The sequence below is a fragment of the Heteronotia binoei genome, chromosome 7, assembly GCF_032191835.1.
Source record: "Heteronotia binoei isolate CCM8104 ecotype False Entrance Well chromosome 7, APGP_CSIRO_Hbin_v1, whole genome shotgun sequence".
NCBI lineage: Eukaryota > Metazoa > Chordata > Lepidosauria > Squamata > Gekkonidae > Heteronotia > Heteronotia binoei.
The window spans coordinates 30,558,571-30,577,603 of record NC_083229.1 but is presented as its reverse complement, the minus strand read 5'-3'; the positions used below and the strand labels follow the sequence as shown (position 1 = coordinate 30,577,603).

General features: G+C 45.2%; 1 protein-coding gene across 6 annotated transcripts in view; it reads right to left on the bottom strand.

Moving 5' to 3' along the window:
* CSMD3 (CUB and Sushi multiple domains 3) overlaps positions 1-19,033 on the bottom strand; it is a 933,126-nt gene that overhangs the window by 122,359 nt on the left and 791,734 nt on the right. For all 6 annotated transcript variants that reach the window (XM_060243303.1, XM_060243304.1, XM_060243306.1 and 3 more), the window contains 4 exons: positions 18,398-18,514; positions 11,009-11,218; positions 9,197-9,385; positions 4,201-4,378 (listed from right to left, as the gene is read on the bottom strand). In XM_060243303.1, coding sequence (XP_060099286.1) covers positions 4,201-4,378; positions 9,197-9,385; positions 11,009-11,218; positions 18,398-18,514 — 694 coding nt within the window. The remainder of the gene's footprint in view (positions 1-4,200; positions 4,379-9,196; positions 9,386-11,008; positions 11,219-18,397; positions 18,515-19,033) is intronic.

Sequence of the window (19,033 nt, the reverse complement as noted above, 5' to 3'; positions counted from 1 at the left end):
GATAGATTCAATCATAGATCTCTGTGATCGATAAATTGTAGAATAAAAGTTAGTTTTCATGGCTTAGTGCTGTCCAGCACCAGGCTTACTCTCTGCAAGAAGACAGCTTGGTGAGAGCCAGTTTGGTGTAGTGGTTAAGTGCAAAGACTCTTATCTGGGAGAACCGGGTTTGAGTCTCCACTCCTCCACTTGCAGCTGCTGGAATGGCCCTGGGTTAGCCATAGCTCTTGTAGGAGTTGTCCTTGAAAGGACAGCTGCTGTATGAGCTCTCTCAGGCACATCTACCTCACAGAGTGTTTGTTGTGGGGGAAGAGGTAAGGAGACTGTGAATGCTCTGAGGCTCTGAGATTCAGAGTATAGGGTGGGATATAAATCCAATATGGGGAGGGACTGTGGCTCAGTGGTAGAGCATCTGCTTGGGAAGCAGAAGGTCCCAGGCTCAATTCCTGGCATCTCCAAAAAAAGGGTCCAGGCAAATAGGTGTGAAAAACCTCAGCTTGAGACCCTGGAGAGCCGCTGCCAGTCTGAGAAGACAATACTGACTTTGATGGACCAAAGGTCTGATTCAGTATAAGGCAGCTTCATATGTTCATATGTTCAATATCTTCTTCCAATATCTTCTATGTTTATGGTGTTTGTAGGACCAGACCAGATAAAAATTACAGGAAACTAAAATGGAAGTCCAAAGAAGATGATCAAGGCAATATAGATGGAATGAACATTATCTTTGCGGCCATAGGCTCAACTGCTGCAGACTCCCCATCCTATAATTGGTCCCTTTCCTTCTCTTTTTTCTTCCACCAAGTTTTCTTTGATTATTTTCCATCACAGGATAATTGTTATTCCTTGGAAGCACCGCCTGTTCTTTCATAGACTGCTTTTGTAAAAAGCAGTGTTTTGTATACTTGCTATCACTGGTTCTCTGCAAGAATTTTTTTTAAAAAGTTGGTGCCATGACAGCACTTGCTCATGCATCTTTCACACTGGCCCTATTCCAAAGTAAGTTACTCTTGTCCCATTTAATGGGACAAGTCATTCTCAGCTAATGGAAATTTAGGTGTACTAATCTCTTCTGAGTCAGGGATCTATATGTAACTTTCATACTCAGAGGTGTCTTAAAGCTAAGACCTTTTAAAGTGTTATGGGTTGGGCAAGACAAACAAAAGGGCTGAAGTGTGAGTCCTCATGTCTCTTGGTATCACTGCCACCAGTCCACTTAACCAGGGGTCCCCAACCCCTGGGCCGGGGACTGGTAGTGGGCCGTGGCCTGTTTTCCATGGGCCACGCAGCCTCGCCCCCCCCCCCCCCGCGGTGCCTCCTCCTCCCCCTGTTTCCTCCTTCGTCCCCCCTGCACAGCCTCCCCACCTCCTTCCCCTTCCCACTAATCAGCTGATCGGCTGGGAAAGCCGCTGTAGCAGCTTCGAGCAATGCTGCCCTTGCCTCCTCCTCAAATGGGAAGGAGGCAAGGGCAGCATTGCTCACCGCTGCTGCTGGCCACCAGCTGCCTTCCTTTCCCTTTCCGTCCCTTTGCCTACTGCCCCCCTGCGCCTGGGCTCTCCAGCCGCAGCATGCCTGCCTCCTCCTCTGTCACCTCTTTCGCTTCCCTTCCTGTTGCCTCCCCCCGCCCTGCTGGCCACAGTGTGTCTGCTTCCTCCTCAGAGCCCGCCACCGCCACCTCCACCCTCCTTCCCTTTCCTTCCGTTGTGCTATGATTTGGGGTGCGGGGGAGGGAAAGCGATGGAACAGGACAGAAAGGGAAGGGAAGGAAGGGGTGAGTGCTGCGGGCCCAGGGGGGTTTGAAGTGCTTTGGGGGGGTGCCTGCCTGGGGCATGACATGCCCTCAGGTGCCACTGGCTGTGGCGGTTTCCCCCCCACAGCTATTTGGCGGAGAGAGCGACCTGGAAGGACTTCACCACCCTTCCCCAGCCTTAAAATGGAGGAAATGGGGAGAGAAGAGGTGGCAAGGCTGCATGGGGGGGGGGGAGGGATGAAAACGGGTGGGAGGAGGATAGATCCAGGTTGGCAGCCGAGTTGGTCTGAAGCAGTAGAACAAAGTAGGAGTCAAGTTGCACCTTTAAGAGGTGGCAAGGCTGCACGGGGGGGAAGGAGAGAGGAGGAAAATGGGGACAGGAGGAAGCGGTGAGGCTGCATGGGTGGCTAGGGAGGGAGGAGTTAAATGAGGGAGGAAAACAGGAGGGAGGAATTGGGTCCCCCCAGACTGCCTGCTCTGGGCTGCAGTCGGCGGGCTGGCCCTAGAGCCGGTCCCTGGGACCAAAAAGGTTGGGGACCGCTGCACTTAACTGCCCAGACAGCCGGAGACCAAGGGACCAAGCCTCTAGCCCTCCTGGGTCTAAGAATGAAAAATCAGGCCTGTAAGGTTGTTCATTCATTCATTTTCTGTCCCACCCTCCTGGCAAAGGGGCTTAGGAAAGGTTGGAATATAAAAGTTATAACAATAATCACATTGGAATTCTTAAAAAAAAGATCAATTAAAATTGCAATAAACAATAATAAAGATGGCACTCAGAGAAAAAAAAAATAGTACTATCCCAGTACTGTTTCAGATATTATTATATCCTTATACACAGATGTGGCCTGTGTTCCTAGGTTAACTAGCTCCCTCCCCACAACAGCTAGACAGCAGTTTGAGCAAGAGGAACCAATAATATTGGACATCCGCTGTTCACTAAAAGCCTAGTGGAATAGCTGTGTTTTGCAGGTCCTGAAGAACTGTAAAAAATCCCACAGGGCTCTGATTTCTATTGGGAGCTGATTCCACCAGGCTGGGACCAGGGTTGAAAATGCCTTAGCCCTAGTTGAAGTTAAATGGACATCTTTTGGCCTGGTGATTACCAGTAGATGTTGATTGGCTGTACATAGGGCTCTTTGGGGGACAGGAGAAGATTCACATATTGGCTTAACTTTGGTAACTGAAGCCAATATGGGCTAAAGTACTAGATTCAGATTGAAGTCCCACAGTTCAAGAACATCACAAAATATAATCAACATGATTTATTAAAAGACTGCAAGAATATACAATAAAAGAGCAGTGAATGGTGACAATAAAGTAATAAAGCTAAATAACTAATCTAAGCTCTTTTACAAGCACTGGTTCTAATCTAGATGCCACCTTGAAACGACTGAGTCCACGATAGTTCTGAAGTCCAAGTCAACCAGATGTCCAAGCCAACCTGGCCTAACCAGAATCAATAGATGCCCAAAGCTAGTTATAATCCTGGCAAAACTAGAATAGAAGATCTTTCATTCATGCCTCACAGCCTATGTCGATGTGATTCTTGCTGACCAATCTAAAGTATGGCAAGTGATGTAATCAGATCATATCTAACCAGGTGACTCAGCCAATCAGGTAAGGATGCCATTAGCCCTGACACTCGGCAGCTGTATCAGGTCCAATTAAGCTAAATCCTTACTCCAGCAAAATGAAATGCATAGGGAAACTTCTAGGCCCCATGATATCCTGGCACCTGTGAAAACTTCCCAGTATCTCTCCCTCTGAGGTCACAGTCAGCTCCCAGAAAACAGAAAACTTGTATATTTTTTCCTTAGGCCTTGGCTTGACCCATTAGAGTTTTGTCAAGTTACTACAAAAAAAAAAAAGTCTCGTCTCTTAGCAGTCTGGCTGATACAAACTCAAGTATCACTTGAGCTTGCTAACTAGCCACTTGGCTTTACAGAAAAGCACAACATTTGAGATGATGCAAGCAGAGCTGAAAGTTGTATCTGGTGTGTTTATGTGTGGTGACCCATTCATACAAGTAATTCATCACTTGATGTCACAGTTATAAAGGGCAGGATGCATTCTTCAGTAATGATTTTTTCGTAACACTTCAAGACATTGTTTGCATTGTACTATGTTGAACGCTTTTGCATAAGTGTGGGAAGCAATTACTCATAAATGCCACCTTACACTTAATGACAAATGCATGTACTATAAAAACACAATGGGTAAGAGCATTTCCAAACAATGAAATTCCAAAGAATTGCATTTTCAGTAATGAAGTACATTTACCCTATTGTAAGGTGAAGTATATTCTTTTGAGTCAGTTTGGGAGACAACTTAGTACTACTGGCTTGGAGCATTAAAACATAGGCCAAATCAGCAAGATGCAACTGGTTATCTGCCTTGTTGCTCCATGTCACATGCCATAACATAAATCACTAATATGCATTTTTGCTTACCAGACAGTTATGAAATCGTATATTGGCTCTGTTTGAAGAACAGTGAAATTGATATAGATACCATTTCCTGGTGGCACTCTTACAAGCCAAAAACAGTCCTGGAAATTGGGATACTCATCAGGGTAGCCTGGAGAGTATATAGTGCCATTCATTGAAGTTATATTTCCTCCACAAAGAGCTGCAAGAAAAGGAAAAGAAATGATGTGTAAGTATGTTTCTGCATTAAAAAGTATTTAAAACTTACCTGAGATGATAGCTACTAGATATGAAACATATGACTGAACAAAAGCCCCCTGCAGGCACTATACATTGAGTAAAGTAACTCATTAAAATATAGAATTGTGAGAAATTATTTATAAAATGTAACTACAGTATTGTGAAATCACAAAAGCCTTGTAATATCTTTTATTAAGAACAATCAAACTAACACAACACAAAATACAAGTGTTCAAGTTCTCCAGAACTCTTCATCAGACTGATTATTATTATTAAAACAAACAAAACAAAGTAAAAAAATGGGGGGAGAAGAGAACTGGGTTTTCTAATCTGGATTAGGACATTCATGGAGATTAGAATGCAGAGCCTGGGGAGGGTATGGTTCAGTCTTAATAAAAGACACAACAAGTCTTTGTTGGATTTTGTTATCGAGAAACCTGTGTTATTTTCCTAACATACTGCAGGCACTATACATTGAGTAAAGTGACACAGGTGTCTTCCTATAGGTTTACTGTCTGGCCCACTGTAGACGTGGACCTATGAACATTGTAAAAAAGATAAGGAATAGGAAGTGGGATCATAAACTCTTTCTACCCAGACTTTCCTTTCAATCTCTCCCATCATCCTTAACGAAGGAATCATGCAGTCCCAGAAACCACATCTTTTCTTGTAGTCAATCTGATCTGTTAGAAGGGAAGAATGGTGCTGGTTCTCCTTATGAATTCACTGAACACACAATATCAAAACATCCAGTAAATGAACATAATGTTGCCCTTACCTGTAAATGTTGTTCATTGAGTTGTTACTGTGCAGGCAAATGTGGGACTGCACAGGTGTGCAGGCCAGCCACAAAAAAGATTTTTCATGTAGCTTAGTAGCAGAGCAAGAGGTACACTGCCATAATAGCTTGATAGCTCTTCTGGGGTTGATGACCAATAAAGCTTTATGGCTCAAGGCATTGATCTTCCTGCCCTGAAGTGAAATGGATCCAACTATTTGCTTAGCCTCCATCTCTTCAGCTAATAGGGTGGATGGTAGGGTGGCCAGACCGTCCCGGTCTCCCGGGACATTCCCGGTTCTGGCCACCCAATCCCGGCTCCCGGGCTGCCTATACCGGGAACATTAAAGGTCCCGGTTTAGCCAGCCCCGGAGGCGGTGGGCCGCGGGCGCCGGCGGGGAAGGCGGCGAGTGAGGGAGGGAGCGTCCCTGCGCCTGCGCAGGGCCCCTGCGCATGCGCAGGGACGCTCCCTCCCTCACTCGCCGCCTTCCCCGCCCGAGCGCGGGGCCGGCAGCGGTGGCAGAGGCCTCTCCGCGGCCTCCGCTGGTCGCTGGAAGCCCTCCAGAGTCTCTGGAGGGCCTCCATGGACCAGCGGAGGCCGCGGAGAGGCCGCGGAGCAGCCGGCGCTGGTCCCGGAAGGCCTTCCAGAGCCTCTGGAAGGCCTTCCGGGACCAGCGCCGGCCAGCGAAGGCCTCCCCACGGCCTCCGCTGGTCCCTGGAAGCCCTCCAGAGTCTCTGGAGGGCCTCCAGGGACCAGCGGAGGCCGCGGGGAAGCCGCGGAGCACCCGGCGCTGGTCCCGGAAGGCCTTCCAGATTCTCTGGAAGGCCTTCCGGGACCAGCGCCGGCCAGCGAAGGCCTCCCCGCGGCCTCTGCTGGTCCCTGGAAGCCCTCCACAGTCTCTGGAGGGCCTCCAGGGACCAGCGGAGGCCACGGGGAGGCCGCGGGGCACCCGGCGCTGGTCCCGGAAGGCCTTCCAGAGCCTCTGGAAGGCCTTCCGGGACCAGCGCCGGCCAGCGAAGGCCTCCCCGCGGCCTCCGCTGGTCCCTGGAGGCCCTCCAGAGTCTCTGGAGGGCCTCCAGGGACCAGCGGAGGCCGCGGGGAAGCCGCGGAGCACCCGGCGCTGGTCCCGGAAGGCCTTCCAGAGCCTCTGGAAGGCCTTCCGGGACCAGCGCCGGCCAGCGAAGGCCTCCCCGCGGCCTCCGCTGGTCCCTGGAGGCCCTCCAGAATCTCTGGAGGGCCTCCAGGGACCAGCGGAGGCCGCGGGGAAGCCGCGGAGCACCCGGCGCTGGTCCCAGAAGGCCTTCCAGAGCCTCTGGAAGGCCTTCCGGGACCAGCGCCGGCCAGCGAAGGCCTCCCCGCGGCCTCCGCTGGTCCCTGGAGGCCCTCCAGAGTCTCTGGAGGGCCTCCAGGGACCAGCGGAGGCCGCGGGGAAGCCGCGGAGCAGCCGGCGCTGGTCCCTGGAGGCCTCCAGAGGCCAGCGCCGGCAGCTCCCTCCCTCCCTCGCCGCGAGGCTGCCGCCCTGGAATCGCCGCCGCCGCTGGACTCTCCGCCGCCCTGGAACGAGGTAAGGGGGCCGAAAGCGGGGGGGGGCGGGGGGCGGCCTTCCTTTCTTCCCTCCCTCCCTCCCTCCCTTCCTTCCTTCCTTCCTTCCTTCCTTCCTGTCGGTCACTTCCGAGTTCCTGTCCTGCATCTCGACCTGTGTTATTAGTGACAGGCTGCTTCGGCGTGCCGCTGCGCCGGCCCCCTGGGCCCCACAACGATGGGACCGATGCCACAGGGACGGGCTCGAAACACTCTATAACCCCTCAAAAGAACAGCAGTCTAGCTCGCTTCCCCCGAGCCCTGCCGCCATAAGCCTCAGGGGGGCTCATTTTGCGGCATCTCCCGGCGGGAGGGTAGCACCCGCACGGGACACATATCAAATGAAAGAGGAGGCGCAGGGCTATCAGAAACAGCCGGCGGAGGGAGTCGGGAGAGCACCCCACTGGGGGATCCACACCCCGAAAGTGATGAAGGTGGCGCAGATAGAGCCAACAGAGCAAACAGGACAAAATAAATAGGCTGCATTATGCAGCACAGTTGAGAAAGTGCCTTATCCCATATACTGATGAAGTATATACAGGATTTCAGAACAAAATTGTTTCCGGCGGTGATATTTGGGGGATTTTTGGGGATGTCACAGGAAGTGCTGTGAAGTCACTTCCTGTTTCCGGCAGTGGCATTTGGGGGAAATGATGTCACAGGAAGTGATGTCACTTCCCGTTTCCGGCAGGTGACGCGGGGAAATGATGTCACAGGAAGTGATGTCACTTCCTGTTTCCTGTGGTGGCATGCCGTCACCGGAAGTGACGTCACTTCCTGTTTCCGGCGGCGCGCACACCCCTACCTCCCCCCCCCAACGTGTCCCTGGCTGGCCTTCAGACATTATGGTCACCCTAGTGGATGGTGCAGGATGGATGAAAAGGAAGGGACCGCCTTCTTGTTGAACCCTCTACATATTCTCGAGTTTTCAAAACATGGCAGGAATTGAAGATGATTTTCCCCCAAATGAATTTCACCATCTCTATGATTCCCTCTAGAGGTGGGAAGGCCACAATCATTGGCATATCAGGATAGAGTCAACCTAGGATCTTATTACGAAGGCTAGCTTCCATGAATGTTATCTGGTGTCTAATTATTGCACCATTTGTTCAGAATAAAGATGCAAGTTCTCATTTGGGAACAGAGAGTCATGGTCTCCAACAGCGTCATCAGGGGACAGTTCCAAAGCCACCCCTGAACAGGCTATGGACCCGAATTCCTCCTCCTCTTTGGAACCATAAGTGATCAGTCCTGAATGAGGGTCCAAGTCCTCAGATGTCTGCAGCTGTTCCATCATCAGCCCCATTGGTTCCATGTATGGTTCTGATGGTTCTGACCATCCTTGATGATACTGAGGAGGGTGATAGCAAGGATACTGTTGTCATGGTCCCAAATGTGTCCACTGAGAATGTGGGGCAGGAGGTCCTAGAATGTATTTTGTGGGTATTATCAACTGATGGTGCCAGTTCATGTACCAACTGTGCTGCTGACAAGCAAGTGTGAGATGAAGTGTGTGGGGTAGTATGCTTGCTGATCTCAACAACAGTCTTTGGAACCAACTCTGATTCCTTTGAACCTGGCTTCTTTAGTTCCAGGTGCTTAATTGATTCCTATACATTGAGTCTTATGTTTAGACTTGTGTTTCTTTGGTAGAGATTCGGAAGAGGACCTGGTTGGAAATTTCCGGGTGTCCTGGAATGTCTTTGGTTCAGATCTGACCTTGGAATAGAGTGGGCTGAAATCACCAATAGAGGGTAGGAAGTGCAGTCAGGGACTGGTCTGGGGATTAAGATTACAGGCTGTACTAGCAGGGCAGATGTTTTTGCTGCCAGGTTAACAATTGTAATGTGTACTGAGCATCTGTGCACATCCATATATGTGGCTCATTTGATGCTTACAATCCTACAGCCACCATCCCTTTAAAAAAAAATCAAGCAAAATTCATAACTGTCTGGTAAGCAAAATTGATGCTCTTTTTATGTATTTGTTTTAAATCTTTGTTTTTAATAAAGATTGATGTATTTTAAAAAAATAGAGAGAGCCTTTTCCCATAAAGTGGCCTTGAGCTGAACAGTGTGATTTTAAGTGCCAATACATTATGGCTCTCCCCCAGACACAACAATCAAATGGAGTGTTTATCCATTGTCATCTTTTTCAAAAGCAACAAATTTTTTGAAGACCAAGAAACAGAAGCCAAGAACTGTTCTTTTCCAATGGTGGCAAAGAGAGAACGGAGGCAGAGTGGAGCCTCTCCCTGGAGCATGCAACTATTGGCAGGAAAATGGTCTCAACAGCTCCCATTGTGAGGGGTTCCACCTGCTTTGTTACTAAGCTAGTTACAAAATCTTCTGGTGGCTAGCTATGTGCCTGTGCAGTCCCATGCGGACATCAAAAATGAACTAACAAAAATGAAAACATACCTTCACACCTTGGTAGAGGATGATTCCAATTCCGACTGATCCCATGAAGGCAAGTAAGTGCCGAGTTCCCAATTAAAGTGTATCCGGGGAAACATTCAAATGAAACGGTTTGTCCTACAGTAAAGTCTGTTCCAATGACAAAACCATTGCGGAATGGACGTGGGTCAGGACAACTCTGCAACTGATATGCTGAAAGTAAATGAAACAATAACCATAAGAATCTCTTCAATGTGCTGGCAATGTAATGTTCATTATAAGATATAACTTCATATTTCAAAAATACTTACTTTGGAGGGGAAAAGTACCGGTTAGTTATATGCCAACCGGAAGAGGACTGTCTTACAGGCCCTGTGGAACTGCCCAAGGTCCCACAGGGCCCTCACCTCTTCCGGTAGCTGGTTTCACCAGCAAGGGGCTGTAATCGAAAAAGCCCTGTCCCTGGTTGACTTCAGACGGGCCTCCTTCGGCCCAGGGATTGTTAGTAGATTTTGAGAACCAGATCTAAACACTCTCTGGGGAACATGTGGGGAGATGGTCCCTAACGTAGGCAGGGCCTAGGCCATATAGGGCTTTAAAGGTAATAACCAGCACCTTGTACCGAACCCGGTATATTATTGGCAGCCAGTGCAGTCCCCAGAGCCCCGGCTGAATGTGCTCCCACCTGGGAAGCCCTAATAACAGCCGGGCGGCGGCATTCTGACTAGCTGCAACTTCCGGGTTCGGCACAGGGGCAGCCCGATGTAGAGGGCTTTACAGTAGTCCAACCTTGAGGTGACCGTTGCATGGATCACTGTTGCCAGATCGTCGTGTTCCAAGAAAGGGGCCAGCTGCCTTGCCCACCTAAGATGAAAGAATGCAGACTTAGCAGTGGCTGCTATTTGGGCCTCCATTGTCAGGGCAGGCTCCAATAGTACCCCCAAGCTCTTGACCCTGTGTGCCATTGTCAGTGGCACACCGTCAAAGGCTGGTAAGGGAATTTCCCTTCCCGGACCATGTCGACCCAAGCAAAGGACCTCTGTCTTCGCTGGATTTAGTTTCAATCCACTCAGCCTAAGCCATCTAGCCACGGCTTGTAACGCCAGGTCCAAATTTTCTGGGACACAGTCAGGCCAGCCATCCATGAGTAGATAGAGCTGGGTGTCATCAGCATATTGGTGACAACCCAACCCATACCTCTGGGCAATCTGGGCAAGGGGGCGCATGTAAATGTTGAACAACATAGGGGAAAGCACCACCCCCTGAGGCACCCCGCAATCAAGCGTGTGCCTCCAGGACAGTTCACCCCCAATCGTCACCCTTTGTTCCCAACCATCGAGGAAAGAGGAAAGCCATTTTAAGGCCAGCCCCTGAATCCCTGCATCGGCGAGATGGCAAGTCAGCAACCAATGGTCAACCGTATCGAACACTGCCGATAGGTCTAATGACATCAGTACTGCCGAGCCGCCTCGGTCCAGATGCCGCTGAAGGTCATCCACCAGAGCAACCAGCACTGTCTCTGTCCCTTGACCTGGGCGAAAGCCGGACTGATGGGGATCGAGAATGGAAGGATCCTCCAGAAAACTCTGTAACTGCAACGCCAATGCCCTCTCAATGAGTTTACCCAAAAAGGGTAAATTCGAGACCGGCCGATAGTGTGCCAATTCGGCCGGATCTCGTGTTGATTTTTTCAGGAGAGGGCAACCCACCGCCTCTTTAAGAGGTGCTGGAAAATGCCCTTCAGTCAGGGATCTATTCATGATATATGATTACATATCTTCTGATATTTTAAAAAGAGACACAAAATCCATATAGTGAATATGTAAAATCACTCACCTTGATACACAATATGAAACCCCTGTTTGTTCTGAGAATAGTCACTATGAAAATATAAGTTAGTCTCGTGGGTTGTACTAAAAAGAGAAGCTGGTAACTGGGGGCCACTAAGTCTCCCGATAACAGTACTAGTATCTGTTGATCCACTTCTGACTTCCAAATAATCATGGATCATCTCTGTTGAAAAGTTTGCAAACTGCAAGTGCACACCTGGAAAACATTATTTGATACCTAAGAAAATATGATAAATTATACCAATGTTTTTCATAACAATCATAATACTTATTAAAGCATTTTACCCTTACTTTTGGTTCAAGGCAGATTACAGTAATAGTCTAAAAATATTTCCAATTAAACCCAAAATAAAATAACAACTCCCCTTTAAAAGATGCTTGCCATTTAAACACTATCAAAAGCTGTAGTCAAACAAAACACAACAAAAACCCTACAGTCCCTCCACAAAGAGTCCATTCTACAGAGCAGGAAGAACAAACAATTGTATGGTAAATATGTAAATGCTGAAAAAATAATACTGCATATGAAAATGCCCTACTTTTGGATCAACATAGAGCCATATTATTGTTTCAGTACATGACCACATTTTATTCTGCCACTTCTCAAACCATTTTCAGCCATCCACTGATGGTGTGTGAAGTCTGGGCAGCTGCGAATGAATCACTGGACCACTTGCATGAGTGCCCATGTAAGGACAAAAGCAAGCTGTGTCCATTCAATCCATTTGTTACTCACCTGAAAGCCATCATGGATAAGTGTCCTAGAGCCAGTTTGGTGTAGTGGTTAAGTGTGTGGACTCTTATCTGGGAGAACCGGGTTTGATTCCCCACTCCTCCACTTGCACCTGCTGGAATGGCCTTGGGTTAGCCATAGTTCTGGCAGAGGTTGTCCTTGAAAGGGCAGCTGCTGTGAGAGCCCTCTCAGCCCCACCCACCTCACAGGGTGTCTGTTGTGGGGGGAGAAGATATAGGAGATTGCTCTGAGTCTCTGATTCAGAGAGAAGGGTGGGGTATAAATCTGCAGTTCTTCTTCTTCTAGGATTGCCTTGAATATAAATGCATTATCTTAATTGCATTGCAGATCTTCAAATACCTGAACACCACAAATCTCTTATACATTGGTTTTTCCTCTCCTCTGTGTTATATTGCCTGCATAAAAATCTTACTGTATTCTAGTGGAAGGGAAAGGCTTCATGTTGGTGGTTTCTCTATGTATAATTTATGCACTGGGGCAAGCTTACAAATCTAATGAGAATGGTATAGCTATTAAGAGTGTCAGAACACAATGAAGGGATCTGGGTTCAAATCTTCACATCGATCTCTGTCCCTCAGTCTGACCTACTCACATTGTTGTGATGACAAAATGATGGAGGGAGAACAATGAATAAGCTTCTTGGAGGAAGGGCAAGATAAAAATGTGATAAATACACAGATGGATGAATTAATTTGGAAGCATTTTAACTTTTGGAAAGAGAAGGACAGAGAGTCCCATACAGAGATAAAGATATTGAGTATTTCATTTATATCTGCATTCTAAAAGATACTTTGTAAGACATATTCCCTGTATGTCACACTGAAAATATGGCCCGACTCCAGGAGGGAATGAAAGGGGTTTAAAGTTTAAATCACTTTGCTCGCCACGTCAACTCCATATAACTTGGCAAGAGAAATTCTCCATTATACCCTATGGGGATGAAGCTGAATATATTTGAATTTCCCGAATACTAACCCAAATACCAGTACACTACCTTACTAATATTCAAGGATATTTGAGAATACCAAATATTTTGGGGTACTAAACATCAGAATCTTAACAGACCTTTTTTTTTTCCTTACACAGCCCTAGAAGGAAGTACTGGCACCTCTTTCTCTTTTGCTGATTATCTGCTAAAGCAGAGGGAAGAAGGAGTCAAAGCTATGAAAACTTCAGAGCTCAGAGACTCTGGAAATAGAGAGTTTAATGTTTCATTCAAGAGGTGAGAGTTTTGAGATTTCTAAGAGACGACCATCTGTTGTTCAGAAATTTGCAAAAAATACTAAGAGAGAGGAGAAAAGAATGAGCATTCATTCTGAAAGTGAGCCAAATAAGGTAAAATAAGATCCTTTTTTTTTGCCTGAAATAATACAATGCTAATAAAAAAATGATAAATTATTGTTTTTGTTATAACAATAACTGAGCCATATTGATAGATCCAAATAGGCAGCCATGTTGGTCTGAAGTAGTAGAACAAAATAGGAGTCCATTGCACCTTTAAGACCAACTTAGTTTTATTCAGAACACAAGTTTTTGTGTGCATGCACACTTCTTCAGACGAGGAATGAGGTACAGTAAGCAGAGCCACATATTGCTGGTGGGGTTTGGAATGCCAAGTGGTACAAAGTTAAAAACCAATAGCAGAATAGTAAAATTAACAAATTCAGAAAACCTTTGATTTGGGTTGAATTAGCGTGGGAAACTGTAAAACAGTGATGTAATGCTGTAATTATCCAATTTAAATTATTTTTGTGGATATACAGTAGATTCTCTCATATATCCAAGAGCAGCCTTGCAAATAATTTTCTGGGTCTAATAAATTATATCCTAGATGAATATCTACATATTTAATTTCAAATTAAGACTGACTATCCATGCTTCCATTCATATACTATGGAACACATCTGAGAGGGAAGATATGAAAATCTGTGTAAATAGATGCACAGATTCTAAAGTAATCAGCTCCTAACCTTTCATCTGAACCAGCCTCTCATTTTCACATCTATTCAGTCTACTAGTAAGGTCTGTTTTTATTCAGGCATACAGCCTCTGTGCTGAGACCTAATTGTAGCCTGTTCAGTTTGTTGGTTAGTGTTCTTATGATCCCTGCTGCTTCCACACTGAATCCTTCCCTCCCTAAAGTTACTGCACTTCTAAGCTCATCAGTTTCAACTGGGTATAACTATTTAGGATTGCAGTCATAGAAGGCATTCTAATGTTTCTCTTTGCCTCAGTTCCCATATGCAATACTGCTAGTATATTAGATTTTTATCACATATGTTCTCGAAGGAATTAATGACATGCATGGTCCTCCCCTGCCACCCCACCTCTAGCATGCATTTTATCCTCAAAATAACCTTGGGTAATTACATTGAGAGGGAGTGCTTGGACCAAGATAATTAATGAATTTCATGGCAAAATGGAACCTGAACATCAGTCTCCCTAGTCACAATTCAACATTCTAATCACTACGCCACAGTGGCCACCTATTAGGGATGTGCATTCAGCTTGGTCAAGCTGAAAAATACCCTGTATAATTCCTAAACCTGTATAATTCCTTTTCCCTCTCCCCTTTCCCAGGTGCCCCACCACCACAGAGTGCCTGGGGAAACTGATAGGAGCCCTTTAAAGAGGGCTCCCTTTTGTCTCTTGCCTTTCCTTGGCACCCCCCCCCCCACTGGGTAGGGCAAAATGAGACCATTTTAAGAGGGCTCCCCTTTGTTTCTCACCTTTCCCAGCCTCCAGAAGCACAATGGAGAGATTGTGCTACCATTGCAACACGACTTGAGAGAGAAGTTTAAACCCCTTCCTTGGAGTCACTCCATAGTGGCAGCATGATCACTGTATCCCATGGTCCTCTACTTCCAAGTGAAACTGACACACTCTGCCAGCTGAATATTTTTGGCAATGCTGAGTATTTCCTGAATACCAGTATGATATCAATACTGGGATTCAGGAATATCAGTATTTACTGATATTTTGGGGGTTTAGTTGAATATTTTTGGCAGAATATTTTTGGCAATACTGAGAATTTCCTGAATTCCAGTATGATACCAGTACTGGGATTCAGGAATATCAATATTTACTGATATTTTGGGGGTTTGGTTTACCCAAACCCCCCAAATGCCAATTTTATTTCCTGTGCACACCCCTACTGCCTATACTATACTAAATATGCATTGATTATATATTTTAATTTATATTTATTGAAGGATTATTTCAATATTTTACCTGAACACTTTGGAAGCTAAATGCTCCCTACAAGTGCTATGTGTCACTGTAAACTAACTATGAAGTAACAGGGATAATGCCAGAGCACCAGACTCTACAGAGGGAGCCTTGCCCAATTTGCTTCACGTAGGATTGCCAACTCCTAGTTGGGAAACTCTTGGAGATTTAATGGTGGAGCCTGAGGAGGGACCTCATCAGGGTACAATGCCATAGAATCTACCCTCTAGAGCAGCTGTTTTATCCAGGGGAACTGATCTCTGTAGCCTGGGGATCAGTTCTAATTCAAGAAGATCTCCGGGCTCCCTATCTGTCTGCAAGGTGTGATGTCAACTGCTCCCCCTTTGGAGGAATGAAGAGGCACAGTTGGTGGCTTTCAGCCAAACCCAAGGCATAGACTGCCTGTTTTACCTGTGGCTGCCTTACTATCTTTTAATAAAATAGTAGGTAGAGAGACCCTTTTTTTTCTATATTGGACCTCATTTTGAAGGGTTTATCATTTTACATGATCCAATCGGTGTACTATTTTTCTGTTTTATATGCTCTAATTAATATTTAAAATATAAATTACAATGCCATCATCTATACATGTACATTCATAAGAGAATTACATATCATATAGGCAATCACATTTTTCCAAATACCTTATAGTTTGCATCCATCTTATAATTTTTGAAAAACTGTAAGTATGCACTAATGGTCCTTGACTTTCTCTAACAACGCCCCCCTTAGGAATAACATTTTGCTTCTACATTTTTACAGAGATTATCCTGATTCCTCTCTAAACTATGCTAATTATTAATCTTTTTCATCTCAAATATATACATCTATGTACTTTTGATTTTTCTTAAGGATTGTTTACCAGTCATTTACATGCAAAACATATTGCTTTAATATACGGCTGCTAGGTCTGTCCTGACAATCAGAAAGAGATGGGTGAGGGGAGACATGGGAGTCAGCCATCAGGGATGGCATAATATCACTTCGGGAGACATCAGCTCCCTGTTGGAATGGCTGAAAACTTTAGGGTTTTACCGCAGAGTTTCTGGTGATTCCTAGAGAGGTGTGACATCACATCTATGTTTTCTCCAGAACTGACATCATGCCATCACCCCAAAAGCCATTTTAAAAAGTTTTTTTTTCCACACTACCATTTCAACTGGTGCTAGGATACAAGAAACAGGGCATCCCTCACCTCCACTAGGGACTGGCATCCCTAATCTAATATCGCCTTTCTTCTTTAAGCTCTGAGATATAATGTATATAAATACTCTGCAATGTATATAAATACTCTGTATATAATGTATACAATGTATATAAATACTCTGCAAGAAATGTGCTTGTGACAGACTATAAATAGTTGTGACAGACTGTAAATAGCTAAAGGACTGTAAAAGGTTAATTCTTCACAGAGCCAGAGAGCACTGAGTGACAGGCTGCTCCAAGGAATGTGATTGGTTAGCACTACCCAAGCAGAAAAAGAACTGAGAGATGAATGCTGAGGAGGAGAATTCATTCAAAATTCGAAAAGAGCAATTTAACGCAGACAGAGAATTTGGGGAGGGGAAGTTGGCAAGGAAGTTTGGAAAGTAGGCAAAGACTCTCATTTGGGCCAAGGAAAGGGGATATATCTTCTAGAGCAGGGGTGGCCAACAGTAGCTCTCCAGATGTTTTTTGCCTACAACTCCTATCAGCTCCAGCCAGCATGGCCAATGGCTGGGGCTGATGGGAGTTGTAGGCAAAAAACATCTGGAGAGCTACTGTTGGCCACCCCTGTTCTAGAAAGAGGATAAAATTCCCTACCCAGCCAAACAGGGAGTTAGCTCTGAAGAGCGAAGAGATCCCTGGTTTAGTGTGGTCAAAAAGTGCCTTTAGAGACCTTAAGAGTCCATTAAAAACCCAAAAATAAGTACTGGTGTTTCAAGAGAAAAAGTTTTGGTACTGGAAAGAGTGTATCAGCCTTCTGGAAATCAAAAAGAGTCAGGGAATACTCAAAGAAAGTGCAGGAGTGTTTGGAAAACCCTGGAACAAAAGCCTCTCAAAATATTTTAAGTAACTCTGAATAGCTTAAGAAACTCTCATTAGCCTGAAACATAAGAACTAAAGTCTGTGAATGTACTGATTTTACCTCAGAAATTTTATCCCTGATTTCACCTGAACTTTCCCCTCTATGTTGAATAAAATATTTTGTTAATTTGGAATATAAAAACTTATTGAGTGCCAGTGTGTAAGTTGTGTAAGTTAAACAGGGCTCCCATTAGGGTTGCCAAGTCCAATTCAAGAAATATCTGGGGACTTTGGGGGTGGAGCCAGGAGAAATTGGGGGCGGAGCCAAAAACAAGGGTGTGACAAGCATAATTGAACTTCAAGGGAGTTCTGGCCATCACATTTAAAGGGACTGCACATCTTTTTAAATGCCTTCCTTCCATAGGAAATCATGAAGGATAGGGGCACCTTCTTTTGGGGCTCATAGAATTGGACCCCCTGGTCCAATCTTTTTGAAACTTGGGAGGTATTTTGGGGAGAGGCACTAGATGCTATACTGAAAATTTGGTGCCTCTACCTCAAAAAACACCCCCCCAGAGCCCCCGATACCCGCGGATCAATTCCTCTTCATTCCCTATGGGAATCGCTCATGGAGGTGCATGATGGCAGTGGGGGCAAGGCTTCCCCCGCCGGCCAGCTGGCTGGGGGAGGGGGGAAGCCTGTAAAACCAGGGAATCCCCCTCTGGGACCTGGGGATTGGGAATCCTAGCTCCCATTCTTTCCTTCAAGTTCCTGGGCTGAGCAAACAGCCAAAATATTATACTTGACAGGGTGAAACAGCCAGAATAATTCAGGAGAAAAAAAAACAGACAACTAGGATGTCTCTGTCACAAAAGGGAAATAAAAATGGAGGGAAAATTTGTCTCTGAGGGAGAGAAAGGAAAAGGAGTCATCATAGTACTAAAATGTATTAGTTCTGGATCATAAATTTGAAGCACTGCTTTCTCAATTTCTAGCTTTCTTTATCCTTAAGTTAATAGTTAAATAGTGCCATAATTTTTATTTGTTATAGAAATGTAATTTTAATATCTTTAAATTTAGATTAAAAGAATGAATGATTCAAACCTTCATGAGCACACATTGGAATTCTCAATGGGCATGTATTTTTCCAAGTTCATGAAATATTCAGGGCTGGACAGCTTGATACGTGTAGTGGTGTGGCACGGGCCAATGCAATCATCAATTGTGGAAACATAGTACACAACAGAAGTCCTATGCAAACAAGGTTGCAATGTCCATGTAAATCAGATAGACCACTATGTCTACTAAAGTGCTATAAATTAGAGCAGCCATAAAACCTACAAGAAAAATATACTTATATTACTGTTAAATAGGAATAAAACATACCAAAACCAATTGGCAACATGATTGTCCATGTGCAGTCCAAACTACTAGGATAATTTCCAGGAAAGCCTGGGCTCAGAATCACTCCACTGAAGTCTGACATAGAACCACCACACTGTGCTAAAAAGGAGAGATTAACATAAAGAATAGTTTAATGGAAGACCAGTTAAGCTTTCTCCATTAATTTGCTAAATAAGTAGCTTTTAAAATAAAAAGTTGGTTATTATTTTACATTAAGATAATACTTTATAACTTATTAAATTAGAATCACCACAATTGACACATGTAATATAATGTAAAATGTCCTAAGAGCTTCTCCTAATAATACATCCTGTAATTTAGGTAAGGCTGTCAACATCTGTGGGAGAATTCATAATTATTTGGATCATTTCCTCAGAGTGAAAACCAGTTTAGACTACCCACATTAAATCTTCTGAGTCTTTTTACATGACTATTTCTTTAAAAAAATTAAAATCCACCTAAACCACCACCAACAGCTATGCAATTCAGTCTTCCTAATGGGTTGTTAAGTTGACTTTAAACCAGATAATAATTTGCACATACTTTTCTTTAGACAATTCAGAATGACTTCCATTGTTAATAGTTACATGGTTTGAGTTTTTTGCTTATTATTATTGT